Raw genomic sequence first — 19,405 nt, 5'->3', positions numbered from 1 at the left:
CTCCAAAAACTCATCATAATTCACACCCTGACAACTTGCTAAGCTATAATGCTCAAATATGCCTTTAGGAAGCATACTAACTCTAGATCGACATACAAATTTGACACGGTTGGTGGAGGTCTTTTTTTCTATCAATTAATTATATAAATATTATTAGAAATGTTCATGTTTGCATTTGCTTAAGACCTTTCATTTGAACTCGCAGACAGATTAGGGAAATATAGGCTGTCTACAAATAAATTAACGTCATAAAGAACAAAACAAGTGTCACTGGTAACAAAGAAAGCTGTAAATAATACTCTCACGAAGCATAATTGTGTTTTGCATTATGCAAATGCAAGGTAAACTGGTACAACTAGTATAACAACATATGCTACTACACAACTGTAAATATAACTATTCTATCATAGTAAAAAAAAAAAAATTGTTTGTGAAAACACTGATAGAAGAAATATTCTTTTGTATGTTGCACACACAGTATGAAGTAACCAAGCTCATGTAAAGTGCAAATAAGTATAAAAACATTCATTTAAATGTCCCTATGATTGCACAAGCAGGCCAAAGGATATATCCGCAGATATGTTGCACTTCATGGGGGTGTGGAGCACGTCACAAATGTGTCATATCTGAGTAGGAAGAGGATGCAACCAGTTTCCTAATAATCACATAACAAGCACAATGACAGATGGTGTGAATTAGTACCCCCATGAAGGTTGTAACTCCCAGTGAGCACTGGAAATTTTCTTGTGGAAACCAGGTTTCTTCACTTACCCACATCTTCTGATATTTTTAAAGATGGCCACTAGTTTCTGTTCTGGGTAAAAGGCTTTAGGTTAAAATAAGATTGTCAGATAGCTATTATCTTGACTGTAGTACAATCTGGGATATTCATTTTGAGAACTTATATTCGCTGCTCATCACTCAGAAGTCGCATTCTGGTTTACAAATGTCATCAAACCTAAACAGGCCTTTTCTAAAATAGTACAGTCTATCACACTTCTTGTGAAACTCAATAGTATCTATAAGTATAAATACCCCATGATGCAATATATGCAACATTCTATCTGCAAACTCAACTTAAGCATCAAACTGCTTGGAATAGTTGCTTTGTAGTCAATACCACGTTTCCCCCTATACAGCATAGAGCCACACCACTCAAACCACGCACTCTTCCAGTTGAGCTGCGTTTAAAACCACACCGCTCTGTTTTTAGCCCTGAGGCTTCATTTCTTGAAGTGTCTGAGTTTCTTTGATGTATGACTATCAGGTAGTGGGTCTTTTTTAAATGAATCCTTGCCCATTCTCGACATTGTTTAATGCATTTGGAGAACCACAAAAGAGGAAGTAATAGCATGGCTGATGATTGACAACTAGTGCACAGGTTGAAGTTAATATTTCATTAACATGCTATGTGGCTTCACTTGTAGAGTGTGTGTGTGTGAAGAAGTAGTTCCTGTTTCATATAGAAAAAAAAAAAAACCCAGTGGAGGATCTTCAAAGACGCACTTATTACCTCAAAATTCGTTTTTTCTTTATATTCGTTGGTATATAGACATTTGAATATCTTTACATGCATATTTTGCTTTTACACATTTCCCAACCTCATTAACCATTCATCCTCATGAGGGATGTGTTTTTTACACTCTACAGTTATATTAGTGTGGAAATAACACAATCCTTTTAACTATTTCATACGGTATGATAAACATAAGCATGCATGCATTAAAATGAAGTGCGGTGAATCTTGCAGTGATGTGGAGCCGCACCCATCCGCAGTGAGGACAGGGGAAGCAGAGAAAGACCCTCCTTTATTTTTCGTTTATGAAGCATATTGCGCCCCCTGCTGGTACTTCTCTGTTCATGATTCAAGAACTTCCTTCTGTTAAACACAAAAGAATACCAGACAGTTGACGGTAGCCATTGACTTCCATAGTATTTTTCTTTCCTACTACGTAAGTCAATGGGTGCCGTCAACTGTCTGGTTACCAACATCCTTTAAAATATGTTATTTTGTGTTCAACAGAAGAAACAAATAACTTGAGGGTGAGTAAATGATGACAATTTTCATTTTTGGATGAACTATCCCTTTAACAATAACATCATTAACATCAACACAGCAACATTTTGAGCACGTTATAATATTAACTAACATAGAGCGATACATTTTTGTTACAGTATTAATCTTTGTTAATGTTAGTTAATAAAAATAACTAAGAAATAAGTTCATTTTTCATGTTAGTTCAACATTGCATTAATGTTAAATAAAACTTTCGATTTTAATAATGCATTAGTTAATGTTGAAATTTACATTCAGATTAACAAATGCTGTAGAAGTTCATTCTTAGTTCATGTTAACTAAAGTAGTTAACTAATGAAACCTTATTGTATAGTGTTACCAAATAAATATACAGAAGTAGTAATACATATATTACTAACTAATTATAATGACCATATAAGACAAACTGTTAAAAAATTTCAGGTAGTACCAAATAAAGCAATGATTCCACCCAGATACTTTTGAATGAGATTTATTTAAATAGGACATTTTTTTATTTTTATTATAAGAATGGTTATAACACAGGAAAGCCACCGTAGATGAACATTTCTCTAAATTAGAGACTGTTCATTTTTAATCCATATATTCACACTTTGGTGAAGAAATCTCATCTGTCAGCACAGGGAACATTGCTGTCCCTCAATCCCCCCCCCCCCCACCTTTAATAAAACATGAGCACAAACTCCAGGTGCCAATCATGGAGTCCATAAAATGTGACATTAGAATTAGTAGAAGCTGCTGTAAACCGAATTCAGATGCAAACATGTTTGATGCACTGAGAATGAATACCATGCATTCAAACAGTGTGAAGTAATGACCTAAAGGAAGTACAAACAGTGACTTGCCGGTAAACTCTTACAGAATAACAATAATAAAAACAACGAGTGTCACATCTGCTCACGTTCTGTCCTGAACTTGATGTCTCTTGCCATTTCTGACATTAGTGTAAACACAGCGCTCATATTTGCCTTATAAGTTTACCAGAAAAGGCCAACTTTTTGTTCTTAACAGCCAGGCTCATCAATGCAAGGCTTCAGTTATATCTACTCCACATAGTGCTTGATAGTCAGTACCAGTAAGCCTCATAACCACTTGGCAGTCATGTAAAGAAATACGACAGTGCTTTCAATAAACCATCGGCCTTCTCTCACACTACAAAAGGTGCATACATTTAAAAGTAAATGAAAAGTAAAACAGGTAAAAGCATTTGAGACTTTAGTTGTTAGTGAGTGAATGTCACTCAAGTTTGCTCTCATGGAACATCTGGTAGTGTGTGTTCGATATATAACAGCTGTTTTAAAGAGATCAACGCTCAGCTAAACATCAACTAGGACGAGATGGTTCATAAAAAGGTACGAGTGCATGTTCTATCTAGTCGATCTTAGCTCAAACCAAACATCTAAAATGTTCACTTCCAAAACTGCATTAGACAATGAGAGCAATTTGTTGAATCTCATGTAAACGGTCAAGAACATTTCTGGGTCATATTTCACCACCAAAACAAATGTAAAAAAAAAAAAAATAATAATAATTAAGACATTTCATTTTGAATAAAAAAAATAAAATTATATTTTTGGTGAATATTAAATAATATTTTTGCACTGACATTTTCATGATAATTAAACCTCAAATTCTCATTTTTCTAATGTAAAAAAAATGTGTAAATCATAGTAGATCTGCTGTACTGAATTTATGCTGATATTTAAAAAAAAATCTAATGAATGAGACTGGATAAGAATTACTGTAATACCTAAATGAATGAGTTGTAAACCTGGCTGGTTTAATTTTCATGAATTTAATGGAGCATAATTGTTACAATGTAGGAAAAAAAAAATCTACTGGTTCTTAAATGAGGCTATATTTTCTTCAATATTTTTCTATATTTCTTGCAAAATATAATTAAATTCTTTTTCTTTTGATTTCAGGGTTAAATATGACCCAGATATTTCCGTGTGAGATTCACCGAATTCTACTTTTTATTAATTGTGTATGTGTGTGTGTGTATATATATATGCATGTAATTAAGGCTACAGTTACCCTGCTGTTACTATGCCTCTGATTTGGGTGTGCAACTTTCTGGAAAGGTTTTCAACCTCCAGCGAAAAAACAACAAAAACAAACCACGAGGAAAAAAAACGTCACGTGGCCTATTCTCATGTTGTTTAAACACATTCTTGAATATCTGTAAAGAATAAATATTTTGCAAAAAAAACAAACAAACAAAAAAAAGATGCATCCCACTCCATGTTACATGCAAGTGTGCTATTTACAGCTTGAAATACACACTTCCGCCCCAAAACACAAAGCATCCCCAAAGCACAACACACTCTGCATGGCTCAGACCTGTAAAAGCTATGCTTAAGACAAGCCAATCTGAACTATAAAAACGACTTCAGACGAAAAGCACTTAAAAAATAAAAACGGACTACTGAAGAATCTCCACGGAAAGCATGGAGAACGGAATACATTTCCGTGCCGTGTCGACAATCAACTCTTACAGACTGCAATACTGACGTAGGAGTTTTATTTGAATATTCTACCTTTTCAGTAAAATGAACAAACTCTAAATAATGACAAAAATCCAGATGCCACGTAAAAAGGATGCAACATGGAGAGGGGCTTGCGGTGATGGCGACACCAAAGCTGTGACTGGACTGGAGACCACAGCACTTCACTGCTTTTATTTGCTCCAATATGCTTGTGATGCAGCAGTTTTGCTCAGTCTTCAATGTACTCCCACAAGTCTTTCTCATAGCCCTCATGAACGTGCTGTAGCAGCACTCGTCGCCGACTCTCACAGTATCTAAACGGGAGGAGAAACGCAGAAAAGTCCTCAAATGTGAGAAGCTCAACACATTTTAATAATGTTTCCTATTAGTGATTGCTTTATAACATTTGGATTTGTAGTGGAAATCATTCCAGTGGACATGGGTTTCTATAAAGGCATTTTTGACTGGAGAATACAGAGTTCAAATGGGTCTGTACTAGGGATACCTCAAAATGCCATAAAACATTTTCAGCGGAAAGAGACATTAGGCAGAAAACATAAATGGAAAATTAAACTTTAACAGATTGGATAACAGGAACTTTTAGCATACTTTTGTGCTTATCCTATTTATTAATGTGCACAATGTGACAACAAATATTTTAAATGAGCATTTGTCTAGATGCTCCTCTTTGAATGCTGGTTGATAAATAAAGAGTTTTATGTTCTCAAACAGATTGTGCACATGCACTACGCTGAAAGAGATTAACCAACATCTCACATCATTGTAACAGATGTTGGAGGCAACAGGCACAGATGTGTTTGTATTACATCAAATCTGTTTGAGAGTTATTTTGAAGTCACTGCCTTCCACTTTCTGCATATCGTAACACAAAAAGAAAGATCTCTGTGTAAAATACGGTAAGAAACCGTATACTATACAGCTGTCAATTTATTTAAACAATATTCCAAAAATTTACTGTTGTAAATTTACTCCAATGAAGTTAGTGTAATTATATATATTTTTAAATATATATAAATATTTTTTATTTGTATATAAAAGTAAAAAATTCATCATTAGAGAATTTGAAAAGTCATTTCAAATAAATGCTAATTTATAATGAGAATTTTCAACCCAGTGTCTCCAGAAATCACCAGTTTCTTTTTCAACCAAGAATTCTCATTTCAGTGCATCACTAGTGTGTACATTTAATTACATTCACTGTGTAATAAGTCTAAATCATCATGTGTCCATGCATCATTCACTGATACCCTCTCATTTTCCATCCCACATTCAAACTTGTGCTTTACACTTTCCCCGAATACAAGCAAGAATCAATGGCGTTTTGCCATCAATGACATCAAACCTGCCCGATGTGTTAGATTCAAAAATGGTGCTTTTTTTCACAGCTTCATGGAGGGGAATATATATATAAAAAATAAAATAAAAAAAGGACAAAAAGTACATAACAAAATTACTAAAACTTCAACTAAAATTAAAATGAAACCTGAACATATAAAAATAAAAGCTTATAAAAAATAATATACTTATATAACTTATAATACTTATATTTTATAGTAATAAAATACTAAAATAAAACTGCAGCAGTCAACATAATGTCATGCATTTAAAGGCACACTATGCAGCTTTCCTTTTTGTCAAACAGCGACCCCTAGAGTCGCTGTGGAGTACTTGTATTTAACGTTACTGTCGTAAATACCGCTCACGCAGAGCCGTCTCTGCACTCACGGCCTGATCCCTTCCGCCCTCTATACCGGTACCTGTTCAGTAGGATGGAAGCTGTAACGAGTGGAAATAAGGTGTGGCCCCTTTAAGAGCTGCGTGCGCCCTGTTGAACTGTCGGCAGTCTGTACTGTATGTGTGCCTCGAACACCCCATGTATGCGGGTTATTTCAGTTTGATGATCATTCTTATCCTACTTTTGTTTATCAAGTAACACTGTGGACGGTAGAACGTGTGACAGACAGTTACACGAGTTCGATTGGGGAATAAAGTGCAAGTTGTGAGATGCCAATGGCCTCCGTGAGTTTGTCTGGCTGTGATCTATCCCTATTTCTCCTCCTGACACAACACGTTCGAAAGCGTCGGACATCGAACAGGCACAGATAGCCTCCGAAGATGTCTACTAGTCCATCAACAAGAACGCCAGGTAAGCATTGCTGTTGCACCCATTGCTGCTTTTTAGCTCTCGCCAACGAGTGAAAGCCTGACCGAGTGAGACTCTTGTCCGGTTCCTCACGCGGTCAGTTTCTCGTTTTCTTTTCCTTGACTCTTCCGACCGCGTTTTCTTCGTCTACCCTGCCATGATTCACTTCTGAAATGCGTGCTAGTGTCTTCCATAGAGGCTGCTTCATATGTTGTTGATGTATGTGACGTCGTGACGTAAAGCAAGTCGTGATTCTCGCGAGATTTGTCGGGGCGCCACCTCTCAAACCCGCTTTGCTATCGGGATGATTCGCCCTACTACGAGTTCGTTAACCATCGAAATGATTTCGAAGCTGTTATATTAAGGTACAAATCTTGCATAGTGTGCCTTTAAGAAACAAAAACAGACAATATTGTGCATTTGGAAAAATGTCTCACCTATACTTATCCTGAACTTTCTGTTTGATATCTTGCAAAGAATCCTGGGAGATATCTCGCTCTAGATAACCCGAAAGCACCTCTGTAGCGTTCTCCAAATCAGCCTGATTGTTCTTTACAAAAAAACAAAACAAAACAAAATTAAGAAATCGGTGTGTTGATTTCTATGAAGTGTAAACAGTGTGATGCTATTACAACATAGTCTGAATGTTAATCCCACCAATGGCAGGTGTATTATTATTTTAGTATATATCATCTATAAAACAGTCTACCACATGGTTTTGTGAAATTCAAATGAAGCACGATTTCCTCCTCACCTCGAAGATAATGGACTGGTTGTTCTTTTTGAGGTAGAAGGCGAAGACGTATGTGAACATAAGCGTGGACCGACACTGGCACAGCACGTCCACGGCCTTCTTCAGGAACTGCACCTCGATCCACGACATGTTGTGTTGCTGCATCTCCTCCATCTTCTGCTTCACCTGCGCGTACAGCTTGTGCTCGAAGCGCAGACTCTGCATGTGGTTCATGTAGCGGTTGCAGTAGAAGAGGTAGCGTTGCAGGGCTGCACGGGAACGCTGCAACATGGATACAACATACACTCATTCCAAAAGAAAACAAGTTATAGGTCCATGAATCGAGCTCAGAACAGAGATCGAGCAAGCATATACGCCGCACCACCACAAAATAAGTCATGCTTTCCTGCAAGAGCTAATTATACTTAGATAAAGGATGACATGTGACTGCTGTATATTGGAGATGTTGCATCAAATGACAACTAAAAGTACCTCCTGAGCATCTCTGGCTGCCTTAGCATCATCTTCATTGTAGCGATTGCAGTTGTACCTATAATCAGCGTATATGTTATTTCAATGTATCATGTGTATATAAAAACATAAGCATTTATAAGAGGTGAAGTAGACTCACCAAGCAGAGCCATGGGGCTCCCAAGGGCCGAGACAAACCCAGCAGAACTCTGCTTTACAACTCTGGTTTCGACACACCATGTGATTACAGCCCCCATCTTTTTCAATGGTCACATGACATTTGGGACATTCCTAAGAAAAACAGGAATACCCAAATGAAACAGGAATATTCTGTTAATTACAGTTAATACAAGTTAGGTTTATTGAGCATTTGTGGTCTGTTGCAGATTGCAAACAAAAATACACTTGCCTTGTTCTTTAAATTATTTAAATAAATAAAAATATTGCTGGCAGTACAATTTTCAAAAAGTGAAGCTTTTCTATTCTATTTAGATTTCTATTTTTCACTCTTTTGTCCTGCGTGTGTTTGCTATTGCCAGTAAAATAAATGTAAATTAATTTGTTAAACAAATGGCCAGACCTGTTTAACGTAAATATCCTTTTCTTTTTGGACAAAGTGTGGACTTAAAATAATACTTTCACGTTTTCCATACCACAGCACACTGAATTTTATGGACTCAATATCGTAAGAGTACACATATTAAATAAATAAATAAACACATACACAACAAACTGTACATAAACTTCATATCATCAATTGACTGTTCAGGGGTCTTTGTACCTTGGTATTTGCTGCAATCCAGTTTGATGTTTCACTGTCATCATCACACTTCTTTATCCACTTCCTCAACCACTTGAAGAGAAGAGTAGCAATATTATTAAAGAAAATGAAAACCTCTCATGACAAATCTAATCTAATAACATCATTCATATCAACAATGGAAATATTCTAACCTAATATGAGTGCTAACATACCTTGCATTTAACAGGGTCATGCCAGTTCTCTCCACAATTGAAACTAGTTATTGAAAAAAGAAAAGAAATTAAAGGGAGTAGTCCACCCAAAAATGAAAATCCTGTCATTATATACTCACCTTCATGTTGTTTCAAAGCAATATGGTGTTATTACATATTAAAAATAACAACAGCATAAGGCTGAGTCAATAATGACAGACAAGGGTGTGCAGCAGAAACAACGGTGTATACAAGCAACATTTCATGAAATTGTTAAGCTTGATCACCTGTGAGGTTATATTTTTTGTAGAAGTGACTTATAAAGTTACAGGATGCTGCAAATCCAATGAAGCGCTGCATTGCATTCTGCATCAGACTCTTACCAGAACTGTCTCCCGCATTTGCAGCGAACTGGTTTGGCATCAGGATACTGAACTTTGACCACATGGTGGCAGTCAGGAGCCGGACACCATTTCAACAGTCTGTTACACTGTAGAAGAGCAGACAGACAACCAGTGAGAGAGACTACAAAACAGTTCACTGCATGCATACAGATATTTACCCAAACGTCACATTCATGCCATTCGAAAGCTTAACTACAAATACACCACATATGTTTTATAGATTTAGCATCAGCTAGGGGTTTACCATCAGAACGGTTAATGTATCATCACTGTTGAGTGGAAACCTTATATCTCCATATTTTGTCATTTTTATTTTTTTCATTAAATCATTACTGTTGGTCACTCTTTATGTGTGTCTGAGTTTTTGCAATTATTTAACCAATGAAAAGTATCAAAAGAGCTAAAATTTGTTGTCGAGTCACAGCCAATACGGTCTTAAATAGCTAGTGTGAAGCAGTTTCTCTCTTAACATGAGATTTTGGCCAAATGACAGAAAAAAACTGAGCGCACAAATAGCTACAGTAAACTTTATAATCAGTAAATTGATGAAAACATAATGCGATGCACTTACTGCCTCAGATACGGTCGTGATAGTGAGAGACAAAGCATGCATTTAAATCCTCGTAACTCCATTTAAGCTTGATGTTGGTCAAATGTTAACAATATAATGACACATGCAAGTGTCTGAACATGTATAACGCCACAATATCATCACAGAGTTTAATTATATTAAAAATACGGTGTTTTTTTTCATTTCCAGAAAAGTAGCAGTCTTGGACATGCAAGGTTTACGCCCGACAGCAACGAAATAGTTTATTGCCATTATAGTTTATTTATGTTAGTTGGATAAGCGTTGAAAACACAAAAGTTAGTTAGTATATAAAAGTTTATAAAAACAAATTAATTGTTTCTCAATTAAAATGATTACATACTGATTTGATATTGGTATTAGTATTTGGAATCTCTATCCCAGATTATTCAGGGAGTTGCAAATGTGCTATTTGCACAATGTCAATTGCATTTCAGACACACAACTTTTTGCAACCAACATAAAGAACTTCTTACCTCTACAAAACTATTTGTGATTAAATGCTGATACTTCAATTTCACTTTAGAATCTGTGATCAGTCGCCTGCCAAAAAAACAACAAATATTAAAAAAATTATTTAAAACAGATAAATCTTAAAATGAATGGGTTATATTCACAAAAGCACTCACATTACAGTGTTATCGTCAACCAAAATGTCACAGTTGTGAGCAGGACACGAGATGGTCTGGAAAAACAAAAGAAAAAACAAAATTATACAATTGTAGAGCAGATTCCAATATCAGGTTACAATGAGCTGAACAGGAACCCACCTGTCCCATCCCTTCCTCAATGATTTTGGTAGTTAAATAGTCACCCCAGCACTGCACGCAGAACTTGTGTCCACACTCTAGACCTGTGAAATACTAGGAAAGGAAACACACATTCCTACCGAATAAGTCATCAAGTTGTGCAAAATGAGTCACTGCAATGGACTTCACAATTTTGATATCATAGGCTTTTCTAAGGAACTGATGAAGAGACATTTGGCTCTAACTGACACTGACCGAGTTTGGATAGTTGAGATAGCAGATCTGGCAGGGCAAATCCTGACTGGAGGACCGTGTGCTCATTGGTCGCGTTTTGACCTTTTTACTGGGGTTTATGACGTGGCACTCTGTAAATAACTTGTCCAGATTTCCATCGAAGTACCTGCACCATTTAAATGTTGAGAGGAAGAAGAAGACAACTCTTCAGTCAGCAAACAGATCCATTAAAAGTTATCATAACAAGGGATGCACTGAAATTTTGGCTACTGATTTTTTTTTGTCCGAGACAGCCATTTTCAGGTTTGTGCTGAAATGGTTTTTGAGGGCCAAAGTCAGTGACCGAAACCCGATGGAACGTTTTGACTGTTCAGCATCTGTTCGTGCACGAAATAGCTACACAGTTAAACCATGTTAGCGTAAACAATCAACCTGTTAGTGATGTATTCATTATTTAATGTACTGTATGTCTGAATAAATCTGTCATGAAAACAACTCTTTATTAAGTTTCTTATTAAATAGGATATAAAACCTGCCTTGTGTTATTTAAATGTTTGTTTGTACAACTCCATTTTAGCTATTTGAGTGTTGACAACTAAATAATGAATTGATTATTATTCATTTATTTTTTATTTTCGGGTTTTCGGTCAAGTGCATCGGTCTCGGAATTTTGGTTTTCATTTCGGTGCATCCCTAATCATAACATTGTTTAACCAAGCATTGCAAATATATGACAATGTTAAAATAAATAAATATAATAAAATAAATGAAGAAAAATGACATGCCTCTCCATAAGCTTCTCTTTGTCCCAGTTGAAGTGACTAAGGAGTATTCTGGTAATCGTAGCTGGGTTCTGAAAAAGACAATATTGAGTGACAGACCTAGTTAAACCAAGTCTCAGTTTAGTTCGAAAAGATTATCTTTAATCTAGCTGACTTTATGCAACTTTATCTGGGCTTCTGCAGAGGTTTTTCCTGTTGTATTTTCAAGGTACCAACTTGACACAGTCTGCACTTTTGAGGAAGAACTAATAACTGGATCGATCAAAGTTAAGGTTTTTTCGCACCAAATCATAGAAAAATATTCCGAATTTTGTAAGTGGAACTTAGTCACAAGAAACCCAGATTTATCTGTACTTATTACTCTTGAAATATGTTTTAAAGGGATGCATGATACTGGATTTTTGCCAATATCCGATATACATAGGCTACATTTTTCCTTTGTTTGGAAACAGCAAGTTTTATGGAAGCTTGTTTCCACCACGGAATAAAAAAAGCAGCAAAAATGACCTTTATTTTATTCAGTAGCAGAAACAAGCTTCCATAAAGTCTGTCATGTGCAGGCAGCAGGGATTATAAGCAAATAATTTTTTCATTTCAGTTGGTTTTGAGAAAAATAACAGCACTTTTTCATTTCGGTTTCAGAATTCTGAGGTTCATTCAAATGCCAACCTGAGATTGAATGGGTGTCCATCCAAAACAATGACATTTTATTTTCACTATTGCACCATGAAGGCTTCAACAGCTCAACTTAGGGGTGATGTAAGAAATCAAGGAAAACTGTCTGGTATTGTTTTGACAGGTTCATCTTATAAAATCCCAACACAACAATAATATTTAAGTTTTTTTTCATAAGCTATACAAATGTATAAGTACTCAACATCATTGTCCAATATTACATGATTAACAAGTTATTTTGTATAACAACATGTATGCCAGAAACTGATACAGCTTTCTTTTTAAGAAGGAAAGCCATTAAAGCTCATGTGTTTTTCATATATTACTGGACCTGATCTAAACACTTACAAAATACACAACAGGTACCAGCAGTTGTCATTCATCCATGTACAAATAAACATTTGTAATTTTTCACCAAAGTTTTCTGATCTCCACTTAAGTTGGATGCTATTATGCTTGATAAATGTGGGTTTGAGTTCAAAACATTTAAACCCCCAAAACCCTTTTAAAGTGTATTTGTGTTTGGAGAACCAAACATGTTTCACAAGCTTAAAAACGGTCACATTTTAAAAACAAATGAGTCAAGTAGCATTAGCTGAAGTGACAGGGCTGAACTTTAGTCTGCTAACGTTACAAAACAACAACAACAAATCACATAATATAAACGCACATATATGTGAATCATAACATACGATTTAAGAAATACAATGCGTTTAGATATGCTTTAAAGCTGTCAAATAAAGTTCAGTCTCTGTAAACTGGGTCGGCGCTAGCAGAACTAGCTAAATATAGGTCATAAAAAAACACCTGAATTCACTAAAATAACACAAAAACACCAAAACGCAAAAATAAAAGAGTTAAAGCAACACCATTGAGATAAAAAAATATATATAAAAAAAACCCGCTTAATTTTCGCATCATTCGGCCTCTCGTTTCAGTTATTCGCTAATGCTAATGCTAACAGCATCAGTCATCCATATAAACAAACTAATAAAGTCGTTGGAAAAATCACAATAAAACTGTTTGCTATGTACCTGTATGACCTCGTTGACCTCCCTGATGCACTCAACCATGTGCTGGAGGATCTGCTCGGTGGTCAAAACCTCGAAGCGGTAGTCCTCGTCCTCCTGCCCGGGCCCCAGGCCGCCGCCGCCGCCGGTGTCAACGCAATCGTCGGGCTCTCCTCCGGCCACCGCGGGGTCCAGCAGTTCCACCTCGCCCAGGTCCAGGGTGTCATCCTCGGCCTCCTCCTCGCCGCTGTCCTCGCTGCACTCCTCCTCCTCTTCTTCCTCCTCCTCTTCATCATCAAACTCATAATTGTAGCCCTCGTCCGAGTCCATGTCTCAGTGTTGTATAGGGTGACTATAATAAAGTGTCAGTGTGTGAGAGTGTATTGCTGTTTGACCTGCGCTTTACTGACTGAGCGGATCCTTATTAGAAACCCGTCGCGTCACTGCTGCGTCACTCACTACATCCTGACCAATACATAATACATTCGCCGATTCTCAATTGTAATGTCTGTTATTGTAATATTTGTTATTTTTCGCATTGTATTTATGATATAGAATATATAGGACATGTAATTATTTTATTTATTTTTTATTCATAAATGTAGGCTACATTTTCCTTAACAATTACCCAAATTTTATAATTTCCTACATGACTTGAATTGCTTAATTATGACACTAAAAATAATTAACAATAAAAGCGTCAAAATTGTATGACAAACTTTTGAATGTAGCGTAATTTGATTCATTGCCGCTTTATATTTAATTTCATATAATTGTATTTACACATTTATCTTATTTTAGATTTTTTGTCTTCCGTCCTTTATTTTTAAATACATCCAATGTAGGATTGTACTTGTATTTGGTTTGTTCCAAAATAATCCAAAATAATATTCAATAATAATCCAATGTAGGATTGTACTTGTATTTGGTTTGTTCCAAAATAATCCAAAATAATATTCAATAATAATAATATTAATAATATTGCATACTGATTATTTTCCTGAGCCAAATAGAAAGTAAAATATGTGTTTCTACAAAGGGGTAGAAATTATAAAGACCCCTTTTATTGAAATTTTCAGTAATAGTCTTTTACTGTAATAATGTATTTCACAATATAAATTGGATTTTTATTACTGTGGTCCTTCATGCGACAAAAATATTTTCTCACTAATATAGTAAAATAAGTCTCCTTGAAATGAATTTTACCCTATTACACATTTTGAATCAATATCAGTTTTATATTTATTCATGAAATATTCATTTTGCCAAATGAATTCACACAGAAACTGACATTCTTTTATTCTGGGCCTGACACTAGTGAACACATTTGGTATTAATGTATAAATATAAAAGTATCATTGGCTTTGAAGAATCAAGTGCTATTGAGGATGACACCTAGACTCTTAACCGGGATTTCCCAACTTTATTGTCAGCTGAACCTCTTTTCCCTAATATATATAAGTCCTTAGTAAGGTCAATAATAAAATCAAGCCAATAATAAAAAATAATAAAAAGTTAACAGTTCTCTGGTGTCGGTTAATGGTCATATGACAGGTAAACAAATATTTTTTTTTTAAATAAATGTTTTATTTTGGTTGTTTTTATTTAAAAATTATCTATTGATTGTATTTATTATTTAATTACGATTTCATTACGTAATAGCATTTTATTAAACTCACGAACCCCTGTCTGGGAAACCCTGATGTAATGTAATATTTAATGCATTTCGTGTTGTTGATAACACATAATGGAATATATTTTTTTCTCTTTGCATTTTTATATCAATACGTACAAGATTATCCTATTCAAATCAATGTGATAAACGAGTCAGATCAAAATTAATCAAAAAGTAGTCAGAATACATGACTTCAAATTAGTAATTTAGATTATGTTACTAACTACAATTTTTGTAGTTAGTAATCTACCCAGCACTGCCTACAAGGAGGACTTCAGTTTTACTCCTATTGAGTTTTAGAAAATTATCAGAAAGCCCATCTCTAATTTCAGCTAAACAGCTAGACAGAGAAAGTGGAAGAAAGAAACCAGAGGGCTTGGAAGACAGATAGAGCTGGGTGCCATCAGCGTAGCAATGAAAATGGTTACCTATATTTCCTAAAAATACAACCAAGAGGAATTATGTAAATGATAAATAGAAGAGGACCCAAGACAGAACCCTGAGGAACACCAGCGGTAACTTTAGATGATTTTGATTGGAAAATCTGAATGAAGAGATATAATCTAAACCAAGACAGTAACAAATGGTCAGTGAAAGGAAGTGCTTAACCAACAGGATTAACTGTTGTTTAGTAGACATAGATTTCTCATAAATTCAAGATTTTTCAAGAAACAAATTCAAGAAACAAAGTCAGTCTTAGATCCATATGTTTTATTCTATTACAGGCAGGGCAGTGTAAGTGTGTGCATTTAAATACATTCTCATTCTTAAAAGTTAAAAGACTGGCAGGGTATAGTGACAGACATGAAAAGAGTTATTTCTTTTCTTTTTCTTTTTTTAAAGAATGATGGTTCAATCCTTATATATTTTTTTAAGTAAACATATGGCCACAGTCTCAGAGTTTTGTTCCTGAATAGTAATTATTTTTCTCTATTTATAATTTATACTGTAGATATATCAATATAGCTATACATCTGAGATAAAGTCATCACTATGGTACATGATAGAGCTTTTTTATTGATAAGTCCCATTGACTTTATATCTATTTTTTGAACACAACAACTGAAACAAGACAGTATTTACACTCACGTGAAAAGGCAGTGCTCAACACAACTTTTTGTGAAAAAGTACAGCAGTCACAGTTTATGAAGTAATTAGTTATTTAGTAAAGCAGCAACTATAGAACAGGAAAATAAGTACTTAATATGCCAGACTTTTGATCATTTATTTTACATTTACATCAGGAAAAAAAGCCAAATTGGCAAAAAGCTAAATCTGAACCTATAACTAACAAATTATTGCATGCGATCAAAGCATGAAAGCATGGGAATTGTGCTAAATAACATTTTTTGAAACAATCAATAGCATACAAAATAAAATACTTGTGCGAAACTGTTGTGACAAACTGCTGTACTTTTTCACACAACCACCCAAAAACTCAAACACTTTATCCTAAAACGATATATAAAAAGCAAGTCTAAGTTATTAAAATATTTTGCCGTTGAGATAAACCAATTTTTATTATAATATAGCAACAACAGTAGAAATGATTTTTTAAAAAAGCAGATGAGAAGAAATCTCTCTATGCTTATTTTGCTACTGATTGCACTCCATACCCATACCGAATGAGACTTTTCTTGAAGGACATGTACTGCATCGCAGTTTCAGGCAAACCATTTAAAGGGCGCATTTTGTGACTGGTGCATGTCCTGTACCATTCAGCTCTTCCTGATGTCATTTGCATTTATGGGCAGTGGTTTGTAAAAATAAATAATAATAGTAATTATCATTATATATTAATATCACACAGTTCAAACTTTTGACTTGTATGAAGTTGGCTTTTTGGCAATCGGGTGAAAAAAATGATATAAAACTTGCATGCGTAAATTCAAGTGGATTTATGTAAATAAGAGATGACAAAAGTTAGCAAAATTAAACGTTTTACACGAGCATACAGTATTTTCTCATGCACATTAAGAACTCATAGATGTCCACCAATCGTCAGTGCCACCAATTACACATACTCAGCAGGATATTCCACACAATCTTCAATTAAAAAATGAAAAAGTACAATCCAAAAAAAATTATTATCCTTTGCCTGAGACATCTTTGTCTCATTCTTCATTCTTGAAAGTCCTGAGGAAATATACCCCACAGCTTGTGTGCTCCCCTCCCCTTAACTCAGTCTTGCCTTTTCGCCTATCCCAGCTTTTCCCTTATATGGAACTGCCAACCTTTGTGATAGCTTGGTGTTCTGTGGCGTCAATGTAAACATTACCGTAACATTAGTTTCAATGTGAACGTATGGTCATTGTGCAAGCTTCTTTATATGCTAGCAACATCTTTCGTGTTCAAAGGAGTCTCTCAGCACCTAATGTGTTGCAGGCAGAAATTAGGACACTTCATAATGGTGATGCACAAGACACAATGCATTCAGCAAATACATGTCTTACAATAGTACAAAATGAGGTCTTCTGTTCTTGATGAATCCTTAACGGTCCATAAGTCTGGAAGTCTCGGACTGGCCGCGTTGCTACGCATGCACGTTTCTACAATCGGTTCATAAAGATTAAAGAAAGTGGACCCACTGAGTGTTGGGAAAGGAAACCGTAGGAGTAACTGTAGGGTAAAATAAATAAACAGAATATGTTGAGGTTTGACAGTGGACCACTACACCATTGATGACAATGCAGTTTCCTTGGGGTTGGGGCAAGCAACAGAAGTTCGTAGCGTCGACATATGGTTGGTGGGTAGCGCTCCATCAGCAGGAGAGAAATCATTGAGTTCTCCGGAGGACGAGAGTGGAAAGGACGGAGAAAGAGAAATGCCGGAGGAAGGGTCGGCCGAGCCAGCAAAGGTGCGAGGGGGCTTGGGAACCAAGTTGGGCTCTAGAGTTGCTCTGGCCAGTAGCTGCCTGTCACTGTCTGCGTTTTTCACACACTGATCCGATTGGTGTCCTTCCGCCTGACTGTAAGATCCCCTTCCAGACTCGGACTCTGCATCAGACAGCTCGAGAGGTGGAGAGCTGCTGCCATCGAGCCTAAACAGAGAGTCCAGGTATTGGGCGAACTCCAGGACAGCCTGACTGGGAGTGCCATTGGACAGTGGCGAAACTGATGGAAGAGTCTGGGACCGGCCACTCTCAAGCTCAACGTTGACTTCTCCCCCTTCAAACTCTCTATCCTTGGGCATTTCGCTGAGCTTTTCTGGCATAGAACTAGACTGGGGTGCTACAGGGCAGGATTCTTGACTGTTACGAACAGCTGATGGCTGGAAAGCCACAGGTGTTTCTGAAGACCGCCGGAAGTTCTTGCCCTGACTGGTCGCTTGATCTACAGTAGTTTGTCCAACCAAGTGTGAAGAGAAGTGCCTGCCGTTGCGGGTGTTGAAAGGGAGATGATGGGCGTCATTGGAGATTACTTCTAGTTCCGGAGGAGTAGGGCAGTAAGGGCCGGTTTCCCCCAGCTCAAGGTCCACTGTGCCCTGGCTCAAGCCGTCTGCGGCCAGCAGCTCTGTGCGGGAGCACAGCGAGGGATTCTCTTCTGGGATGGGAGCATCCAAAGGGAAAGGTAGACCCCCCAGACAGGGTGAGCCCCTCAGGGCGGCAGATGATCGCCGGGAGTCCAAGCTGTAGACAGATTCAGCGTCAGAAAGACTTTCCATGATGGCCAGGGGAGCTTTTCGCTCCCGCAGCTCCACGGCCAATCGCTCACGGGCTCCGGTGAGCACCACAGGAACAGGAGGAGGCGGACACTCCGAGAAGCCATCCAGTGAGATCTCAGAGCGGGCACAGGAACTACAGCAGGACAGGAAGTGGGCACAGGAGTAGAGTAGCATGTGGAGAAAATAAACGGCCAGTATGGAAGAGTTGTTGATGACAAATAAATGAGGGAATGAAAAAAAAAAGGTTGATGACAAAAAAAATCCATAAGTGAAAAAAAGAGCATATTTAAAAGATGCCATAAATGGGGGGAAATAACAAGTGTGATGTAAGACAAAAAATATAAATGTAAAAAAAATTCAACATATCAAAAATTATATAAAATAATAAAAAGTATATATCATTTTATATGTAAACATTACATAATGTTTTACATTTATTAATATTCAATCAATCAATACATTAATAAACAATATATATATATATATATAAATAAATAAAGATGACAAATAATATAAAATGTGTTGTATAGTGTACAAACAAATAATAAGAATAGTAGAAATAAAATAATAAATTTAGGAGAAAACAGGGAAAAAAGGGGGAAAAAATCAGAAAGAGGGGAAGAGGATTATGGTTAGGCAACACTAAGGTGACTAACGCCTAGGCTGTGCTGTTCTACTAAACCAGAGAGGACGAGGGGGGAACTGTATACTACCATACACAGTACCTCTGCAGTCAGCATGAGTGAGGAGGACAGGC

The 19,405-nt window shown here is 36.4% G+C and overlaps 2 protein-coding genes across 3 annotated transcripts in view; both read right to left on the bottom strand.

Moving 5' to 3' along the window:
* Positions 1 to 3,911: 3,911 nt before the first annotated feature.
* Positions 3,912 to 13,740, bottom strand: arih1l (ariadne homolog, ubiquitin-conjugating enzyme E2 binding protein, 1 like). Of its 2 annotated transcripts, none has more exons than XM_082154671.1 (14): positions 13,335 to 13,739; positions 11,629 to 11,696; positions 10,865 to 11,009; positions 10,631 to 10,723; positions 10,490 to 10,545; positions 10,337 to 10,403; positions 9,251 to 9,357; positions 8,889 to 8,931; positions 8,695 to 8,766; positions 8,074 to 8,204; positions 7,935 to 7,992; positions 7,464 to 7,724; positions 7,147 to 7,259; positions 3,912 to 4,859 (listed from the first exon to the last, which is right to left on the bottom strand). In XM_082154671.1, exons 1-14 carry the CDS (start codon positions 13,638 to 13,640, stop codon positions 4,775 to 4,777), a joined length of 1,605 nt encoding a protein of 534 aa, XP_082010797.1. In that variant the 5' UTR covers positions 13,641 to 13,739; the 3' UTR covers positions 3,912 to 4,774. The 2 variants fall into 2 exon arrangements, with proteins under 2 accessions (XP_082010797.1, XP_082010798.1); XM_082154672.1 differs by lacking the exon at positions 3,912 to 4,859 and adding an exon at positions 5,572 to 5,951 and having other exon boundaries at positions 13,335 to 13,740.
* A 1,935-nt stretch (positions 13,741 to 15,675) lies between these two features.
* dagla (diacylglycerol lipase, alpha) overlaps positions 15,676 to 19,405 on the bottom strand; it is a 39,631-nt gene continuing 35,901 nt past the window's right edge. Inside the window, exon 20 of the mRNA XM_082161276.1 lies at positions 15,676 to 18,781. Within this exon, the coding sequence (XP_082017402.1) occupies positions 17,656 to 18,781 (1,126 nt within the window). The 3' untranslated portion in view covers positions 15,676 to 17,655. The remainder of the gene's footprint in view (positions 18,782 to 19,405) is intronic.

This window comes from Leuciscus leuciscus (assembly GCF_965113295.1).
Source record: "Leuciscus leuciscus genome assembly, chromosome: 2".
Classification (NCBI taxonomy): domain Eukaryota; kingdom Metazoa; phylum Chordata; class Actinopteri; order Cypriniformes; family Leuciscidae; genus Leuciscus; species Leuciscus leuciscus.
Note: the sequence above shows the minus strand (reverse complement) of the source record. Positions and strands in the feature narration are given on the sequence as shown.